Source organism: Thalassophryne amazonica, chromosome 13 (assembly GCF_902500255.1).
Source record: "Thalassophryne amazonica chromosome 13, fThaAma1.1, whole genome shotgun sequence".
NCBI lineage: Eukaryota > Metazoa > Chordata > Actinopteri > Batrachoidiformes > Batrachoididae > Thalassophryne > Thalassophryne amazonica.
Window position 1 is genome coordinate 16,759,846 of NC_047115.1, and position 18,644 is coordinate 16,778,489.

Below are 18,644 nucleotides of genomic sequence, written 5' to 3' on the forward strand. Positions count from 1 at the left end.
GCATCACCGTTAAAGAGCTCAATTATTTTGTGTTATACAGAATATAAAAGGACCCTTTTATATTGCGCCTGTTTTCTTTTGTTGCTCAAATCATTGTGTACTGTACATATTGCCTTTTCATTTATGTTGTCTTCTTTCATTAAAACTGTCAGGTTTCCAATGAAGTAAACAGTCACTGTGCATTAAAGCATTTCTGATCATTTATTTCAGTCTCTGTGGGGAAAAGAATTCAGAGCCAGACCTCCCTCTATGCTCTCTACACACAGCGGGTTAAACAAGTCTCTGTAAATATTTCTCTGTAAATATATTTCTCAAGGTGCTATTCACTGGATGTTGGTAACAACCCACGTAAACCACACATACAAAAAACAAAACAAAACAAATAATGACAGAAATGAGGTTGTGCAATAAAATGGAATGACACGGGGAAAAAGTACACTGAAAATAAGAGAATGTTTGAACCAACTTAAAAAAGTGTTACAATTTGTAAAAAAAACCCTGAATGAATTAAGTTGTTTGAACTTAAGTTTGAAAGTTAAAACAACTCTAACTTACAAACTTAAGTTCAGACAATTTAATTCATTCAGGTTTTTACAAATTGTAACACTTTTTTAAATTGTTTCAAGCATTCTCTTTTTTCAGTGTATCAAACACACTTACTGAAATTTATTTCATACGTCAAGGCGCCTCCTGTATGGAGAAACTAGTCACATGCATTGATCAGGGGTGATTTTGGCCCATTCGTCCACACAAACAGTCTGCAAATGTTGAAGGTTCAGTGGAACTCTTCTCTGAAATATATGGTTTTGCGGTTTGGGTTTTTTTGGGGTCCCGCACATAAAGCCCCCACCTCCCCCTCATAGCATAGCGAATGTCATAAACTTAATGGTGACCAAAATTTCTTGTCATGATGACGTGAAACTATCCTTTGATGAAGAGAAATAGGGGAAAACAGCAGTCTGATAGTGTTCTCCTCTCTCCACGTTTGATGTCAACAAACATAACAGTGCTGTTGTCTGTTGTTGATGCTACAGGTAGCAACGATGAATAACATCTCAGATAACTCATCACTAAAATGTTTCACAATACAAGCGTCTTAATGCAAAAGTAGGCCCAGCCTCACAAGAAAGACTTTTACTCTGAAAGAAACATCATTGTCCTTTGTGACTTGTTCTAATATGACACTGGTGAAAAGATGTGAGCTAAAAAAAGGAGCAGCAGTGAGGTAAACACAGAAATTTTACACAGTTTGGTACATTTCATAAAATAAAGCTGAACTTCTCATGTGTTGTGTGTGGAAGATTTAAATGAACCATCCTTGGTGGCATATCCACCTGTTGGGTGGATGTAATGAGGCTTTGCTCTGGTAAACAATACATCGGGGACACCCCAACTCCCTTTTCAATGTTCAAGTAATTAAAAAAAACTTTCTTAAAAACAACATAAAATACTACAAGTAATCTCATAATGATTTTTAAAAACCCTATAAAAGCCCCTAAAAGCATAAAAGGGCTTTTATCAACTGTATATGTCTATCAGATATCTTTGTACCAATTATTTGTACTACTTTTAATTGTTTCTCTAGGCCACACTAAATCAAATATTTATACATCAAATGTTAAATGTAAGTGGACAACTCACTACTCATATGTGGTTTACTTTTCAGCACCATGTCTAACAAAACTTATTTTGCTTATTGTAACTGGGTTAAGGTTTATATATAAGAATTTGTGTAAATATTTTGTATACTGAGAATGTAAAGGGGCAGAAGAAAAGCTCAGAGCACAGAGGGAGTGTTACTTCATTCTCTACACAGGATGCCATTATGCCACTAAACCTTTACACAGAAAATAGTTTGCTTCCTATATTAATGATTAAAATCCCATTCATAGCACCTTTGACTGATTTCATTTGACTTAATAATGGCAACAATAGGAAACTTACAATGACATGTTTAAAACAATTATATATACAGCAGTGTTCAGAATAATAGTAGTGCTATGTGACTAAAAAGATTAATCCAGGTTTTGAGTATATTTCTTATTGTTACATGGGAAACAAGGTACCAGTAGATTCTCACAAATCCAACAAGACCAAGCATTCATGATATGCAAACTCTTAAGGCTATGAAATTGGGCTGTTAAAGTAAAGAAAGTAAAGTAAAAGAAAAAGCAGAACAGGGGGTGTTCACAATAATAGTAGCATCTGCTGTTGACGCTACAAACTCAAAACTATTATGTTCAAACTGCTTTTTTAGCAATCCTGTGAATCACTAAACTAGTATTTAGTTGTATAACCATAGTTTTTCATAATTTCTTCACATCTGCGAGGCATTAATTTTGTTGGTTTGGAACCAAGATTTTGCTCGTTTACTAGTGTGCTTGGGGTCATTGTCTTGTTGAAACACCCATTTCAAGAGCATGTCTCTCAGGTCTCTCTTGTAAAATAGGTCTCTCTTGTAAATGAGACATTGAGTCTCAAGAGATTTTCCGGTCTAAATAAAGGATTAAATAAAATAAAAATGTCCTCTTCAGCATAAGGCAACATGACCTCTTCAAGTATTTTGACATATCCAAACTGATCCATGATACCTTGTATGTGATATATAGGCCCAACACCATAGTAGGAGAAACATGCCCATATCATGATGCTTGCACCACCATGCTTCACTGTCTTCACTGTGAACTGTGGCCTGAATTCAGAGTTTGGGGGTCGTCTCACAAACTGTCTACGGCCCTTGGACCCAAAAAGAACAATTTTACTCTCATCAGTCCACAAAATATTCCTCCATTTCTCTTTAGGCCAGTTGATGTGTTCTTTGGCAAATTGTAACCTCTTCTGCACGTCTTATTTAACAGAGGGACTTTGCGGGGGATTCTTGCAAATAAATTAGCTTCACACAGGCGTCTTCTAACTGTCACAGCACTTACAGGTAACTCCAGACTGTCTTTGATCATCCTAGAGCTGATCAGTGGGTGAGCCTTTGCCATTCTGGTTATTCTTCTATCCATTTTGATGGTTGTTTTACGTTTTCTTCCACGCGTCTGTTTTTTTTTTTGTTTGGTTTTTTTTTGTCCATTTTAAAGCATTGGAGATCATTGTAGATGAACAGCCTATAATTTTTTGCACCTGCGTATACGTTTTCCCCTCTCCAATTAACTTTTTAATCAAACTACGCTGTTCTTCTGAACAATGTCTTGAACGTCCTTTCCTCAGGCTTTCAAAGAGAAAAGCATGTTCAACAGGTGCTGGCTTCATCCTTAAATAGGGGACACCTGATTCACACCTGTTTGTTCCACAAAATTGACGAATTCACTGACTGAATGCCACACTACTATTATTGTGAACACCCCCTTTTCTACTTTTTTTTTTACTAATAGCCCAATTTCATAGCCTTAAGAGTGTGCATATCATGAATGCTTGGTCTTGTTGGATTTGTGAGGATCTACTGAATCTACTGGTACCTTGTTTCCCATGTAACAATAAGAAATATACTCAAAACCTGGATTAATCTTTTTAGTCACATAGCACTACTATTATTCTGAACACTACTGTAAATGTTTGTAAAGAAATGCCACAGCAGATGACTGGCTGAATAGGATAACACTGGTACATGGTTCATTTTGGAATATTTCTACAAGAGACCCAAACGTACAATAAAGTACAAAGCTAGTCTTTTAACATACCATAAACACGCTTTGTGTTACTAAAAGGATGCTGACTCACCTCCTCTTCTCACAAAGAGGAAAAATAATAAGCATAAACTATAAGAAAATAAATAATAATAATATAAGCATAAACTAAAGAAAATAAATGATAATATGAGCATGAACTGTATAAAATCCTTGACACCCTATAAATTAATCCATGAATATAATTTAATGTATACTAAAATAACACTTTCTGGTATTTGAACTACAGACTAATTCTGTAACCATCCTTTTCCAGCCCACGGAGGAAACATTGCTTATTTTGTGTTTTGTCATTACCATATTGCAATGTATCACTACACAGCGGTCCCCTCGGGATGTGAATGCACAATCTCTGGTATGGGAGGCGTACTCTCAAACCAAAGGGCTCTGGCCTTGTGGCCAGAGTCCTTTTAGCTGTTAGGGAGTGAGGTTTACTGACTACTATTGCACAGCGACTCCTGCTGGTCTCCGTCACGTCATGGCAATCCCTCAGATTTTGACACCCAATATACATACGTGTACAACTGTGTGGTGATATGTTGCATTATGGGTGCTGACAAAATGCCAAATAGTATAGTTACATTTCACCTGCAAAACGTATCCTTGATTTGCATCTTAAAGACATTGAAAAGGTGGTTGTCTAGGGTGTACTCCACCTCCCACCCAATGGCCGCAGGGATTGCCTTCAGTAACCCTTAATAAGTGTATTATCTAAACTTTATCTACAGTCTGGGTCCGTTAGTGAAGCTTAGGGCTAGTGGTTGGTGATCACCTTAGTATTTCTTCTGCTTTCCTGTTGCTTAATGCTGACAAACTGACTCTTATCAATTGTTGTGTTGTATTCTGTAATGTAAACCTTTTTGGTAGAGCGGCGTAAGCAGAGGGTCACCCCTTTGAGTCTGGTCTACTTGAGGTTTCTTCCTCAAATTATCAGAGGGAGTTTTTCTTTACCACTTTTGCCTGGTTGCTTGCTCTAGGGCAGTGGTTTTCAAACTGTGGGGTAAGCTCCCCCCACCCCCTGGGGTGCCAGAGTTATTCAGAGGGCAGGGGCGCAAAAAATAACTACAACCCCTGGCAAAAATTATGGAATCACCGGCCTCGGAGGATGTTCATTCAGTTATTTAATTTTGTAGAAAAAAAGCAGATCACAGACATGACACAAAACTAAAGTAATTTCAAATGGCAACTTTCTGGCTTTAAGAAACACTATAAGAAATCAAGAAAAAAAGATTGTGGCAGTCAGTAACGGTTACTTTTTAGACCAAGCAGAGGAAAAAATATGGAATCACTCAATTCTGAGGAAAAAAATGATGGAATCACCCTGTAAATTTTCATCCCCAAAACTAACACCTGCATCATATCAGATCTGCTCGTTAGTCTGCTTCTAAAAAGGAGTGATCACACCTTGGAGAGCTGTTGCACCAAGTGGACTGACATGAATCATGGCTCCAACACGAGAGATGTCAATTGAAACAAAGGAGAGGATTATCAAACTCTTAAAAGAGGGTAAATCATCACGCAATGTTGCAAAAGATGTTGGTTGTTCACAGTCAGCTGTGTCTAAACTCTGGACCAAATACAAACAACATGGGAAGGTTGTTAAAGGCAAACATACTGGTAGACCAAGGAAGACATCAAAGCGTCAAGACAGAAAACTTAAAGCAATATGTCTTAAAAATAAAAATGCACAACAAAACAAATGAGGAACGAATGGGAGGAAACTGGAGTCAACGTCTGTGACCGAACTGTAAGAAACCGCCTAAAGGAAATGGGATTTACATACAGAAAAGCTAAACAAAAGCCATCATTAACACCTAAACAGAAAAAAACAAGGTTACAATGGGCTAAGGAAAAGCAATTGTGGACTGTGGATGACTGGATGAAAGTCATATTCAATGATGAATCTCGAATCTGCATTGGGCAAGGTGATGATGCTGGAACTTTTGTTCGGTGCCGTTCCAATGAGATTTATAAAGATGACTGCCTGAAGAGAACATGTAAATTTCCACAGTCATTGATGATATGGGGCTGCATGTCAGGTAAAGGCACTGGGGAGATGGCTGTCATTACATCATCAATAAATGCACAAGTTTACGTTGATATTTTGGACAATTGAAAGGATGTTTGGGGATGATTAAATCATTTTTCAAGATGATAATACATCTTGCCATACAGCAAAAACTGTGAAAACATTCCTTGCAAAAAGACATATAGGGTCAATGTCAACGAGCAGCAACCATTACTGACTGTCACAATCTTTTTTTCTTGATTTCTTATAGTGTTTCTTAAAGTCAGAAAGTTGCCATTTGAAATGACTTTAGTTTTGTGTCATGTCTGTGATCTGCTTTTTTTCTACAAAATTAAACAACTGAATGAACATCATCCGAGGCCAGTGATTCCATAATTTTTGCCAGGGGTTGTAAACAGTGTTAACCAACAAAAAAAGAAGGGGAGAAAAAAGGAAAAAGAAAACATTGTTAGCTAACATACCAGGAGAAAAATGGAGTTTGGGGCAACCAAAAAAAAAAAGAAGAAAGTAGAGGACGAACTTTGTTTGCTCCTCTGCATCCCTGCATCAGCCGCCTGTGCACGTCAAAGACCCAGACTCATTGCTCACACTAAACAAGAGGTGCGACTAAGGAGAGACTAAATATGTATAAACTATTTTTAAACTCTGATAACACTGAAATGATGGTTCTTGGTCCAGTGAGACATTGGCATCAATTTGACCAGTTAATGCTCAGCCTCGGCTCGTGTGTCATACATCACACTGACAAAGTGAGGAACCTTGGGGTAATTTTTGATCCTACATTGTTCTTTGACCTCCACATTAGAAATATTACGAGGACTGTTTTCTTCCACCTGCGAAATATAGCGAAGATTCGTCCCGTCCTGTCTAATGCTGAGACCCTGATCCATGCGTTTATCTCTTCTACTGCAATGTTCTATTTTCTGGTTTACCGCAGTCCAGCATTAGGGCTCTCCACTTGGTTCAAAATGCTGCAGCCAGACTTTTGACAGGAAGCAGAAAGTTTGACCACATTACAGCCATTTTGGCATCTCTTCACTGGCTTCCTGTCCCAGTGAGATCAGATTTTAAGGTTCTGCTACTAGTCTATAAATTGTTTACAGACTGGCACCTCCCTACCTAGCTGACCCAATTAAACCTTACGTACCGGCCCAGGCTTTGCGTTCTCAGGGTGCAGGACTACTTTGTGTCCCTAAGGTGAATAAGAAGTCTGCAGGTCACAGAGCTTTCTCTTATCGTGCCCTTGTTCTGTGGAATGTTCTCCCTACGTCAATAAAACAGATTCTGTGGAGACTTTCAAGTCCAGACTTAAGATGCACTTATTTTCCCTTTCGTATGGCTAGCATACTGGCATAGTATAGTTCTATGCTTTTAACTCTTTTAATTCATTTTATTAGTAAACGAAGTGTGCCGCAGGCTCAACTTTACCTAAATTCTGGGTCTTTTAGTGAAGCTCAGGTCTAGTGGCTGGCGATCACCTAAGTATTTCCTTTTTTTCTTGTTAGCATTAAACATAATGCTGACAAATTATACTGCATTTGTTGTCTTTCTGATGCCTGATTCTGTTTTTTTTTCCTCTCTGTTTAAGATGCAGCTCCATCCAGAGATGGGTGTGGTATTTGTGCTGGAGACCCTCCTGTCCTGTGCACCAGCAGCATTTCCTGTATGTTTGTTCTGTGAATTATGTCTGTAGCATGGCCCAAGCAGAGGGTCACCCCTTTAAGTCTGGTCTGCTTGAGGTTTCTTCCTCTGAGTTTTTCCTTACCACTGTTGCTCTGGGGGTTAGTAAGGTAAATTAAGAATTGAAATTGAAAAAGTTTAATTAATATTATTTATGTTAAAATGAGTTAGCTATGCCAAAGATGTTTAAAAACACAGAGATGTTTAAAAATGTTTAAAATATGACAAAATAGAAGAATAGAAAGAACACGTTAAAACACTTGAAAAGGGTGTAAAATGTGTGAAAGAATAGAAAGTTCTTTAAAAATGTTTAAAAAGGCTGTAAAATGTGTAAATGCATAGAGTTCTTTAAATGCATATTAAATAAATATATTTAACATGTGTTTAACGTGTAAAAGAATACAAAGAAACACACGAAGATGTTGAAAGTGTGCGTGCGTGCGTGTGTGTTGGTGGGGGGCTCACTCTCGCACACTTTGAAGACCACTGGTCTGTCTTAAAGGCAATACAGAAATATTGTGCAAGTGCACACACAAAACAAGGCGTGATTGTATAGTTTATTCTTCCACTCTGCACACTGAGCCTTTTTCAATAACGGATGCTGCTGTAGTGTTCACTTATTAACTCTGTTCCACTGTAACTTGTGTCTTCGTGATGCTGCACGTAGCAGCGGGTGCGCGCAATTACGCAACGCCGCCGCCGCCGCCGCCGCTCGTGTGTGCACTCTAACCGGATCAGCCTCTCCGGTGCTGCAGCCAGCCGACAGCCTCCAGATCTCAGGTACGACACGGTGCATCACACGGTGCATGTGGGCTTGTTTGCAGAAAGAAGCTCGCCAATAAATTAGCGTTCGCGTATCCCACGCGGCGGCACGCTGGGAATATTGCGGCGATGCGGTGAAAGAGGCGCATCCAGCCTCCGGTGAGTGGGCAGAACATGGCGGAGGACTGACAGTTACTTACAAACCTCCACACTTTAGACACGCCGTGTCAGCTGCGCCCGTTTTGCGCGTTCTTCGTTGGGGCTTTTTTTTTTGTTTGACGCGCACTGCGCCAGCAGCCGCTTTAATGTGCGCGTACTGCAAACGGCTCCATGTGCGCCTGAACAAGTGCAGCCGACATCATGTCGGGGTTGGATTAACGCCTGGGCTTTTCCACCTGATGCGGTTGAAGTCTTCGCTCGGCGGGTCGGGTGGTAGAAGAATCTGAGGTGGTTTGTTTTAACTGAATTTCTCGCGCGGCGCCGCAGTGCCTCACAAATGGCTGCTACACTTTGAGTGCGAACTGGATCCTGACAAAATGGTGGATTGTGACTGAAATTGCTGTGATGCTGCGAAACAACACAGCTTTGTGTGTCCGTGCGCAGGAGGGTGTGGAAGGAAGGATGGATAGAAGGAAGGAAGGAAGGAGTGGCTGCTGCCTGCAGTTCAGTGATGATGAATCTGCTCAGATGTCGTCATCGTGTCATTTACAGCTGCAGGAGAATGTTGGAGTCACTGAACCACCTCTGGACACATTCAGGGTCTTCAAGCAGCTTTCTTACGTCGTAGCAGATAAATCACAGATACTGTTTGTTTCCATGGAGCCCAACATGCTGGCTCCATGAAACATACCTCAAACAAGTTTATTTAATGACTTCCCCCAGATCAAGTAAAAAAAAAAAAATGATGGGACCACTGTGTAACCTTCATTGTCTACCTCTGTACTTAAAAAAAAAAAAAACTATCGCCATCATGGACACTTGTCTGTTCAACAGCATCCCTTGAATGGAACGTTGGTTTCATCTGGTGTCACACTGCATCAGTTGCTACATTTTAAACATTAGCACAATGCTAGACCTTCCCCCTTCCAAAGGAGATAGGAGTAGCCACCTTCTGGACCCCGCCCCCCCATCACATTACTGCACCCTCCCCACACGTACCACCCCATCATACTCTAAATTTGTCCCTGAGATCCCTTGAATTACATATTGATCTCATTTGATTTAACACTGCCACAGTTGCTGTGTTTTAAACATCCATCCATCCATTTTCTTCCGCTTCATCCGAGGTCGGGTCGCGGGGGCAGCAGCTCAAGCAAAGCCGCCCAGACCTCCCGATCCACACACACCTTCCCCAGCTCCTCCGGAGGAATCCCAAGGCATTCCCAAGCCAGTTGCGAGACATAGTCCCTCCAGCGTGTCCTGGGTCTTCTCCCGATGGGACGTGCCCGGAACACCTCTCCAGCAAGGCATCCAGGGGGCATCCGAAAAAGATTGCCCAAGCCACCTCAGCTGGTTCCTTTCGACGTGGAGGAGCAGTGGCTCGACTCCGAGCTCCTCCCGAGTGACTGAGCTCCGGATTTTAAACATGAATTAGAATTTCAGTTTAGTTCATGCCTGCAGATTGTACGCTATGCAGAAATGATCCTACGCTGGGCTTATGCTGTTTTTTGGCAGATTTACGGCACGTTTGTAGCTCACTACGGTGCTGTATTATCTGTAAACAGTATCTTATACTTGAAGCACACACAAGCCAACATGTCCCATGGACCAAGACCTTTAACAGGTCGCATTTGGGTTTTCTCGTATCCCATAATCCTTTGCGTGCCAGAGAGTTGCTGCAGTCAAAACAACAGAGAATCTACACAATGACAATTGTAAATGAATATTATACTACAAAAATGTCATTTTTTTTATGCTTTTCGTCACGTTAATAAGAGACTGCTGCATGATACCTTGAAAACTTGCTAAAACAAAACAAAAAAAATCCGTGTCTGCCACTGCATCAAATTTAATAAGCGCAAACTGAATTTCAGACATATATATTAGTCTGGAACAAAGAGGACAAACAGTGTTGTAAAGAACAATAATCAAGACGTTAAAGAGCAAACTTCACTTTCCCCCAGAACGACATGAACAGGAAGCGATTGTAGCTCACAGCAGCTCCCATTGAAAATAACAGAGACAGACTGTGATTTTCGCATGTTTACATAAAACAAACGCAATAACAACGTCTAAAAACCCAGAGAATATATTCGCAAGAGTTTTAGGCACAATATAAAAATAGTTTTATGTTGCAATGTTAATTGTGTTGTCTGTGTGCAGCGGTTAAAGTGAAGCGTGATCAGAGCATCTCAATGCAGTTCTCAATGTTACTGAGATCTCGCAGCGCAGCGACCTCTCCGAGGTTTTGCAGGATTTGAAACCTGAAAAGCCTCAATACCAACATGTCCAACGGACCAAGACCTTCAACAGGTCGCATACCAACATGTCCAACGGACCAAGACCTTCAACAGGTCGCATACCAACATGTCCAGCGGACCAAGACCTTTAACAGGTCGCATACCAACATGTCCAACAGACCAAGACCTTTAACAGGTCGTATACCAACATGTTCAACAGACCAAGACCTTCAACAGGTCGCATACCAACATGTCCCACGGACCAAGACCTTCAACAGGTCGCATACCAACATGTCCCACGGACCAAGACCTTCAACAGGTCGCATACCAACATGTCCCAAGGACCAAGACCTTCAACAGGTCGCATACCAACATGTCCCACGGACCAAGACCTTCAACAGGTCACATGCCACATGTCCCACGGACCAAGACCTTCAACAGGTCACATGCCACATGTCCCACGGACCAAGACCTTCAACAGGTCTCATACCAACATGTCCCACGGACCAAGACCTTCAACAGGTCTCATACCAACATGTCCCACGGACCAAGACCTTCAACAGGTTACATGCCACATGTCCCACGGACCAAGACCTTCAACAGGTCACATGCCAACAAGTCCCACGGACCAAGACCTTTAACAGGTCAAATGCCAACATGTCCCACAAACCAAGACCTTCAACAGGTCAAATGCTAACATGTCCCACAAACCAAGACCTTCAACAGGTCAAATGCTAACATGTCTCACAAACCATGATCTTCAACAAATCACATGCCAACATGTCCCACGGACCAAGACCTTCAACAGGTCACATGCCACATGTCCCACGGACAAAGACCTTCAACAGGTCGCATACCAACATGTCCCACGGACCAAGACCTTCAACAGGTTGCATACCAACATGTCCCACGGACCAAGACCTTCAACAGGTCTCATACCACATGTCCCACGGACCAAGACCTTCAACAGGTCTCATGCCAACATGTCCGACGGACCAAGACCTTCAACAGGTCTCATACCAACATGTCCCACGTACCAAGACCTTTAACAGGTCAAATGCCAACATGTCCCACAAACCAAGATCTTCAACAGGTCACATGCCAACATGTCTTATGGACCTTCAACAGGTCACACTGTCATATAAAGGCCAAGAGGGAAATCATTTCTTCAGCAGTCAACATGCAGGTGGATACTGACAAACTGGACACTTTTCTAACTCCAGTGATTGAAAATAGGTTTAGTGATGATGATTCGTCTTCCCAGACAGCAAAGATGTTAACGCGTTTCTTCAAGAAAGGCAGATCTACTCAGTGACATGACCAGCAAACAGTATAAATCTGAGCTATTCCATGAGACTGCCGCAGTCATGACAGTCACTTAGAACTGCCCATCCCAATTCCACTGAAAATTTATGGTGGAAATTTTAAATGATAAAATATCCTCGGCTGTATGACCATTACCGTCTTTATAATTTGCAGTTGTTTAATTGGTATCCTAGTGCAAAGTGGAAGCATATACACTCAACAAAAATATAAACGCAACACTTTTGGTTTTGCTCCCATTTTGTATGAGATGAACTCAAAGAACTAAAACTTTTTCCACATACATAATATCACCATTTCCCTCAAATATTGTTCACAAACCAGTCTAAATCTGTGATAGTGAGCACTTCTCCTTTGCTGAGATAATCCATCCCACCTCACAGGTGTGCCATATCAAGATGCTGATTAGACACCATGATTAGTGCACAGGTGTGCCTTAGACTGCCCACAATAAAAGGCCACTCTGAAAGGTGCAGTTTTGTTTTATTGGGGGGGATACCAGTCAGTATCTGGTGTGACCAACATTCGCCTCATGCAGTGCAACACATCTCCTTCGCATAGAGTTGATCAGGTTGTCAATTGTGGCCTGTGGAATGTTGGTCCACTCCTCTTCAATGGCTGTGCGAAGTTGCTGGATATTGGCAGGAACTGGTACACGCTGTCGTATACGCCGGTCCAGAGCATCCCAAACATGCTCAATGGGTGACTTGTCTGGTGAGTATGCCGGCCATGCAAGAACTGGGACATTTTCAGCTTCCAAGAATTGTGTACAGATCCTTGCAACATGGGGCCGTGCATTATCCTGCTGCACCATGAGGTGATGTTCTTGGATGTATGGCACAACAATGGGCCTCAGGATCTCGTCACGGTATCTCTGTGCATTCAAAATGCCATCAATAAAATGCACCTGTGTTCTTCATCCATAACAGTCGCCTGCCCATACCATAACCCCACCGCCACCATGGGCCACTCGATCCACAACATTGACATCAGAAAACCGCTCACCCACACGACGCCACACACGCTGTCTGCCATCTGCCCTGGACAGTGTGAACCGGGATTCATCCGTGAAGAGAACACCTCTCCAACGTGCCAAACGCCAGCTAATGTGAGCATTTGCCCACTCAAGTCGGTTACGACGACGAACTGGAGTCAGGTCGAGACCCCGATGAGGATGACGAGCATGCAGATGAGCTTCCCCTGAGATGGTTTCTGACAGTTTGTGCAGAAATTGTTTGGTTATGCAAACCGATTGTTTCAGCAGCTGTCCGAGTGGCTGGTCTCAGACGATCTTGGAGGTGAACATGCTGGATGTAGAGGTCCTGGGCTGGTGTGGTTACACGTGGTCTGCGGTTGTGAGGCTGGTTGGATGTACTGCCAAATTCTCTGAAACGCCTTTGGAGAGACGGCTTATGGTAGAGAAATGAACATTCAATACACGAGCAACAGCTCTGGTTGACATTCCTGCTGTCAGCATGCCAATTGCACGCTCCCTCAAATCTTGCGACATCTGTGGCATTGTGCTGTGTGATAAAACTGCACCTTTCAGAGTGGCCTTTTATTGTGGGCAGTCTAAGGCACACCTGTGCACTAATCATGGTGTCTAATCAGCATCTTGATATGGCACACCTATGAGGTGGGATGGATTATCTCAGCAAAGGAGAAGAGCTCACTATCACAGATTTAGACTGGTTTGTGAACAATATTTGAGGGAAATGGTGATATTATGTATGTGGAAAAAGTTTTAGATCTTTGAGTTCATCTCATACAAAATGGGAGCAAAACCAAAAGTGTTGCGTTTATATTTTTGTTGAGTGTATATATATATATATATAGAGAGAGAGAGAGAGAGAGAGAGAGAGAGAGAGAGAGGGAGAGAGAGTGAGAGAGAGAGATACATTTATTGTTATTTACATTAATTATTAAGACTCTATTGTGTTACGTACAACTTGTACCTGTTCAGTAAAGCGCCTCTATCAATCAGTCACAAACAATATTTACGTTTTAAATGAAAAATGCAACAACAATGACCCCGTACTGCGACACACCTTAAGACATGTTTGCAGGAGAAGAAACAGCAACATTACAAGTAAGTCCCTTCGGCTGCTCCCTTGTTCTCACTCAGGGTCACCACAGCAGATCTGAGGTGGATCTGCATGTTGATTTGGAGCAAGAATTGGACGGGATGCCCTTCCTGACACAACTCCACATTAGGTGGGAAAATGGGCAGGGTTTGAACCAGGAACCTACTACACCAAAAACACAATAACCACTTGGCCACCACATTACAAAGTCATGATGTGGTGGCCAAGTGGTTTCAAATTTCACAAAACTGACAAAATTTAGTTTCTGCTGAAATCCGAGCGTTATAATGTAGGTTTATTTTTTTAATGTGGGGCAAAATTACAGCTAATTCTAATGAAGAGAACATATTTATTTGGGGGGGGGGGGTATTCTATAACAAATATTTTATTTTCATTTTAACTGGGTCTACAGAAGGACGTGCATGTACGCTTGAAATTACCCAAAGGTACCTTCACGTGATGAGTGTGCACGTTAACACCCATAACATGTCTTGTAAATCACATCAAAGGTGTAATCTGGTTTGTCAAACAGCATTTTTTTTATGATTTAGAAGTGTTTATTTCTTGCTAAATTTTACAAAATATAAGAAACAGATTTATGCAAAAATGAGCTGTTTCAGAGTCTTTTCCACCATCTTGGATTTTTGTTTGAGCGAGCAGCTAGCCTGACAACCGGCCCTGAACTGGGCCAGATACTGGCCTCTCTCTCCTAGCCTGTGATTGGTTGGCGGCCGAGACGCTGATGTCAGCCTCACTTTGCTGGGGCGCGAGCGCTGCTCTCCTATTGGTCATTTAGGAGTGGGAAATCTCACTCCAAATTGGAGGCCAGTATCCGGCCCAATTCATAGCCAGGCCAGTTGTTGGGCTAGCGAGCAGCCAACTGATGCCAATGTGCCTTTCTACTCTGATTGGCTGTCAGCGTGTTATTCCCAGCAGTCCTCGCGCATGTCAGGGGAAGCCCCAACGTCATCTGACGTTGCTCTCATAGATTGTATGAGTTGCTACCGAATGTAGTTTTCAATTTTTTCCCTTCCAGGAAACGTTTTTTTTTCCAGACAATGTAAGTTTTGATCATATTGACAATGTCATATTATGAACCCCCTGTTAATGGCTAATAAATAAAATTAGAGTGGTGCCAAAGAAAGTAATTTTTCTGACTTGTATCTTAAAAAAACCCAAAGGCCATACGTGTTTCACAATGTAGGAATGGATGTATATTAACAAATGGAATTAAGATGACTGCGCAAAACATGAAATATCTTGAGTTAATTGTATCTAATGAAATGGAAAAAAATGTAATATCAATGTTGTTTTTGCGTTTTCCATATCTTCCCAACTTTTTCTGACTTTTAGGTTTTAACATATAGGCTCAAACTTGGCAAAAAAAAAAAAAAATAAAAACAGTAGTTTAACACATGTAGGGGTACGTTTTGAAAATCATCTTACAAAATGAAATAGCTCTCTAAATTGTGAGCATTATGGAAAATGTTCCCCTACCATGACCTTGACAGGATGGCCAACCGTTCTATGAGTTGCTGCAGAACTGAAAACACGGTAAAGAGCTTTAGTGTGAAACAGTTACACCAACATTATGAAACATAAAAGGCTGCAAAGTGCATCACTTTCAATTATTCTTAACTATACTAAAAACAAATCCTCTTGCCGGAGATACTGTCTACAACCTTGTTTTACTGTTATTTCATGATGAGTTGCAGTATGAAGACACTGCTTCCACACTTACTGTAACTTAACACTGCTTTTAGCAGACTGTCTCGTGACTCCAGCCGCCATGGGAAAGGAGAAACTTCACATCAATATTGTAGTGATCGGCCATGTGGACTCTGGCAAATCCACCACCACAGGCCACCTCATCTACAAGTGTGGGGGCATTGACAAGAGGACCATTGAGAAATTTGAGAAGGAAGCAGCCGAGGTAAGTCAACAGAAGCAACACACAAATATACCCGTAACCCCTCCTCCCAAAAAAGAAGAAAATGAGGACATCATTCCACCTGTAAACAAGTCAAAGATTAATCAGCAGAATTATTTCTAGGCTTTGGTTTGGTATAACTGTTATGATGTTGTATATATCCACATTAAAAAGGCAAACAATGAGGACAAACATTAAAATCAGATGAACGTTCATGTGTCAAATCACTCAAAACCGGCTCTCTCTCCTTTTTGGCTTATGTACTATTACATAGATCTGACTGCTGCAGAGTTTGTGACTGGTAGATAGATGATTGAAAATTAGGAGCAGGTGTGGTTGTCAGTGAGAGAGACGATATATTTATGTTGAGTCAGAAGCAAACCTTTAAAGTAACTCTGACTGTTTAACATTGTAAAACTCAAATAACATGGTCAGGAGTACACACAACCCTGGAGAAAGGATTCTGAACAGTTTTGCCTTCCCTCTTTGTCTCTTTCAATGTGTGGAATTGAAGGTGCATCTCACTTGAAATGTGTTTGTCAGTGTGTTTCCAAGGTTTGTTTGTTTAAGACTGCAACCAAAAATATACATTGTAATACTCAGATTTACTACAGCATGTTGATGTACTAGTTTTTGTTGGGAGATTTGTGGAGATTTGCAAAACTATATGTTTTTGAAAAGTGCATGCAGTAGCCAATCAGAAAATGGTGGACTCCATTTTCCCAGAAGCCATCCACAGCTGCCATCTTGGATTTGTAAAAATGGTGGCTAAAAATAGGGAAAACAAATACATCTATAGTTCCAGTATCTCCCCAAGATGACCTAGGCTCTTGATTGGATTTTTGAGTGACTTGAACACATTTACATTTTGTAATTAGCACCATTGGTCCTCCATCTGGAAATCAAGCTCTTAAATTAAGCCATCATTTTGACAAATCTGAGATGGCCACTACGGTGACTTCCAGGAAAATGAAATCATCCATTTTCTGATTGCTATTGGAGTCCCTTTCCAAAAATATATAGTTTACTCGTCTTCACAAAATTTCAACTAAATTACATAATGGACCTGACTGCAAGGTGCCTGTGAAATAACCTCTGTATGTGCCTGTTGCTTTAAATGTCAATGAGCTGCTCTTTGCCACGCCCATTCTTGAGGGAAAGGGGTAGTATTGTGGCATCCCATTGCACATTGAAAGTCGATAATTCCATGTCTGTATTTCCATTGCACGTTGAAAGTCGATAATTCTGAGTTAGTATTGCCGACGTCCAGTGTAGATTTAGTGCTGCATTTGCACATATTTGCGTCATCCTTAGCACATTCCTGACATTCTTAACGTGACTTACCTCATCTGAATAGGTTTTTTAATAGTGCGTGTTGGTGCGTGATATTTGTGATTTTTGTGGAGTATGTTTTTGGCTGTCAAAAAATCTTCCACGAATGTCACACACCACCTTCATTTCGCCTCATGTTGTGGAGGTCGCAACTGAGTGTGTTGATCCGTCTTGATGAGTGGTGATCCTTAATAGAGTGTGACAGGGTTCTTCTCTGACGTGCGCACAATTAAACCCTGCTGCACCACATTCAGTTTCATTGCTGCAGTATGCTAAAGAAGGACAGTGATGCCAAGTCGGCTAAAAGTCTTGTTTCAATGCTCCTCGGTGCGCTCCTGCAGGTGTTCCACCTGCTGCTGTGCCTGATGTTTAGGAAAACAGGTGAGACGAGAGCCGCGTGAAGCCACACATGTGCCTCTCGCCATCTCTTCCTCCTCTCTGAATCACTCCATGGCCTAGAGCCCAACTAAGCATGCGGTCACAAAGTTCCTCTGCTGTGGATTTTGAGGAGCAAACTGGAGCTATCTGAATTGTTCGGCAACTGATGGATGAATGTGTGTGTGTGTGTGTGGAGACAGTTCTCCTCATTCACAGTGTGACAGATGCACTGTTATGCGCAATAGTGCGGAACAGTGCAGAACATTATTCTTGACCGTGCGTAATGGTTCCTAATAATTCTTCAGCAACACGTACCATTAATTGTAACACGTGGTAACAGGTTGCAGCAGTTCCTGAGGACACCTGACACCTCTGCCTCAAATCATCACATTCTTGATCAGCAGCCAAGAATGTATACTTTGTGGCATTCGTGACTTGTTGTCATTATGTGTAGACGCAGTAGTAAGTAGTTTATTTCTGTAGTACTTTTTGCAGATACAGTTACAAAGTGCTTTACATAAAACTGCAGATAACAGCTAAAACTGCATTTTATCTTATTATAAAGTACAACATTTAAATAGAAATAAAAACATCAAAGTAAGAATTAAAATTCAATTAAAATAAGACAAATTAAAAAAGGAAAGCAAAAATTCAAGGTTACTCAAATGCTTGTCTGAACACAAGGGTCTTCAGTTTTTTTTAAAACAGTCAACTGCATCAGTAAATCTGAGGTGTGCGGGTAATTCGTTCCACAGGTTCGGGGCAGCAGCCATGAAAGCTCTGTCCCCAGAGGTTTTTAAGCGGGTGCGCGGAGTGGAAAGCAGTTTCTGGTTGTGAGACCTGAGGGAGTGAGCAGGAGTGTGGAGATGAACTGAGACTAAGGTATGCAGGGGCCTGAGAAAGTAGTGCCCTAAAGGTGATGGAAAGAATTTTGAACTTGATCCTGTAGGACACAGGAAGCAAGTGTAGGGAACTAAGCAGCGGTGGCAGCAGCATTTTGAACGGACTGCAAGCGGTGGAGGACAGATTTGTTGA

The 18,644-nt window shown here is 41.5% G+C and overlaps 2 protein-coding genes across 3 annotated transcripts in view; both read left to right on the top strand.

Annotated features, from left to right (window-relative positions):
* slc17a5 (solute carrier family 17 member 5) overlaps nt 1-190 on the top strand; it is a 54,810-nt gene extending 54,620 nt beyond the window's left edge. Inside the window, exon 13 of the mRNA XM_034185400.1 lies at nt 16-190. The gene's annotated coding sequence lies outside the window, so the exon portion shown is untranslated. The remainder of the gene's footprint in view (nt 1-15) is intronic.
* Nucleotides 191-8,050: 7,860 nt separating this feature from the next.
* eef1a1a (eukaryotic translation elongation factor 1 alpha 1a) overlaps nt 8,051-18,644 on the top strand; it is a 33,638-nt gene continuing 23,044 nt past the window's right edge. Inside the window, exons 1-2 of one of the 2 annotated variants that reach the window (XM_034185403.1) lie at nt 8,051-8,181; nt 15,685-15,902. In XM_034185403.1, coding sequence (XP_034041294.1) covers nt 15,759-15,902 — 144 coding nt within the window. In that variant the 5' untranslated portion in view covers nt 8,051-8,181; nt 15,685-15,758. The remainder of the gene's footprint in view (nt 8,182-15,684; nt 15,903-18,644) is intronic. The other variant, XM_034185404.1, reaches the window with a different exon arrangement.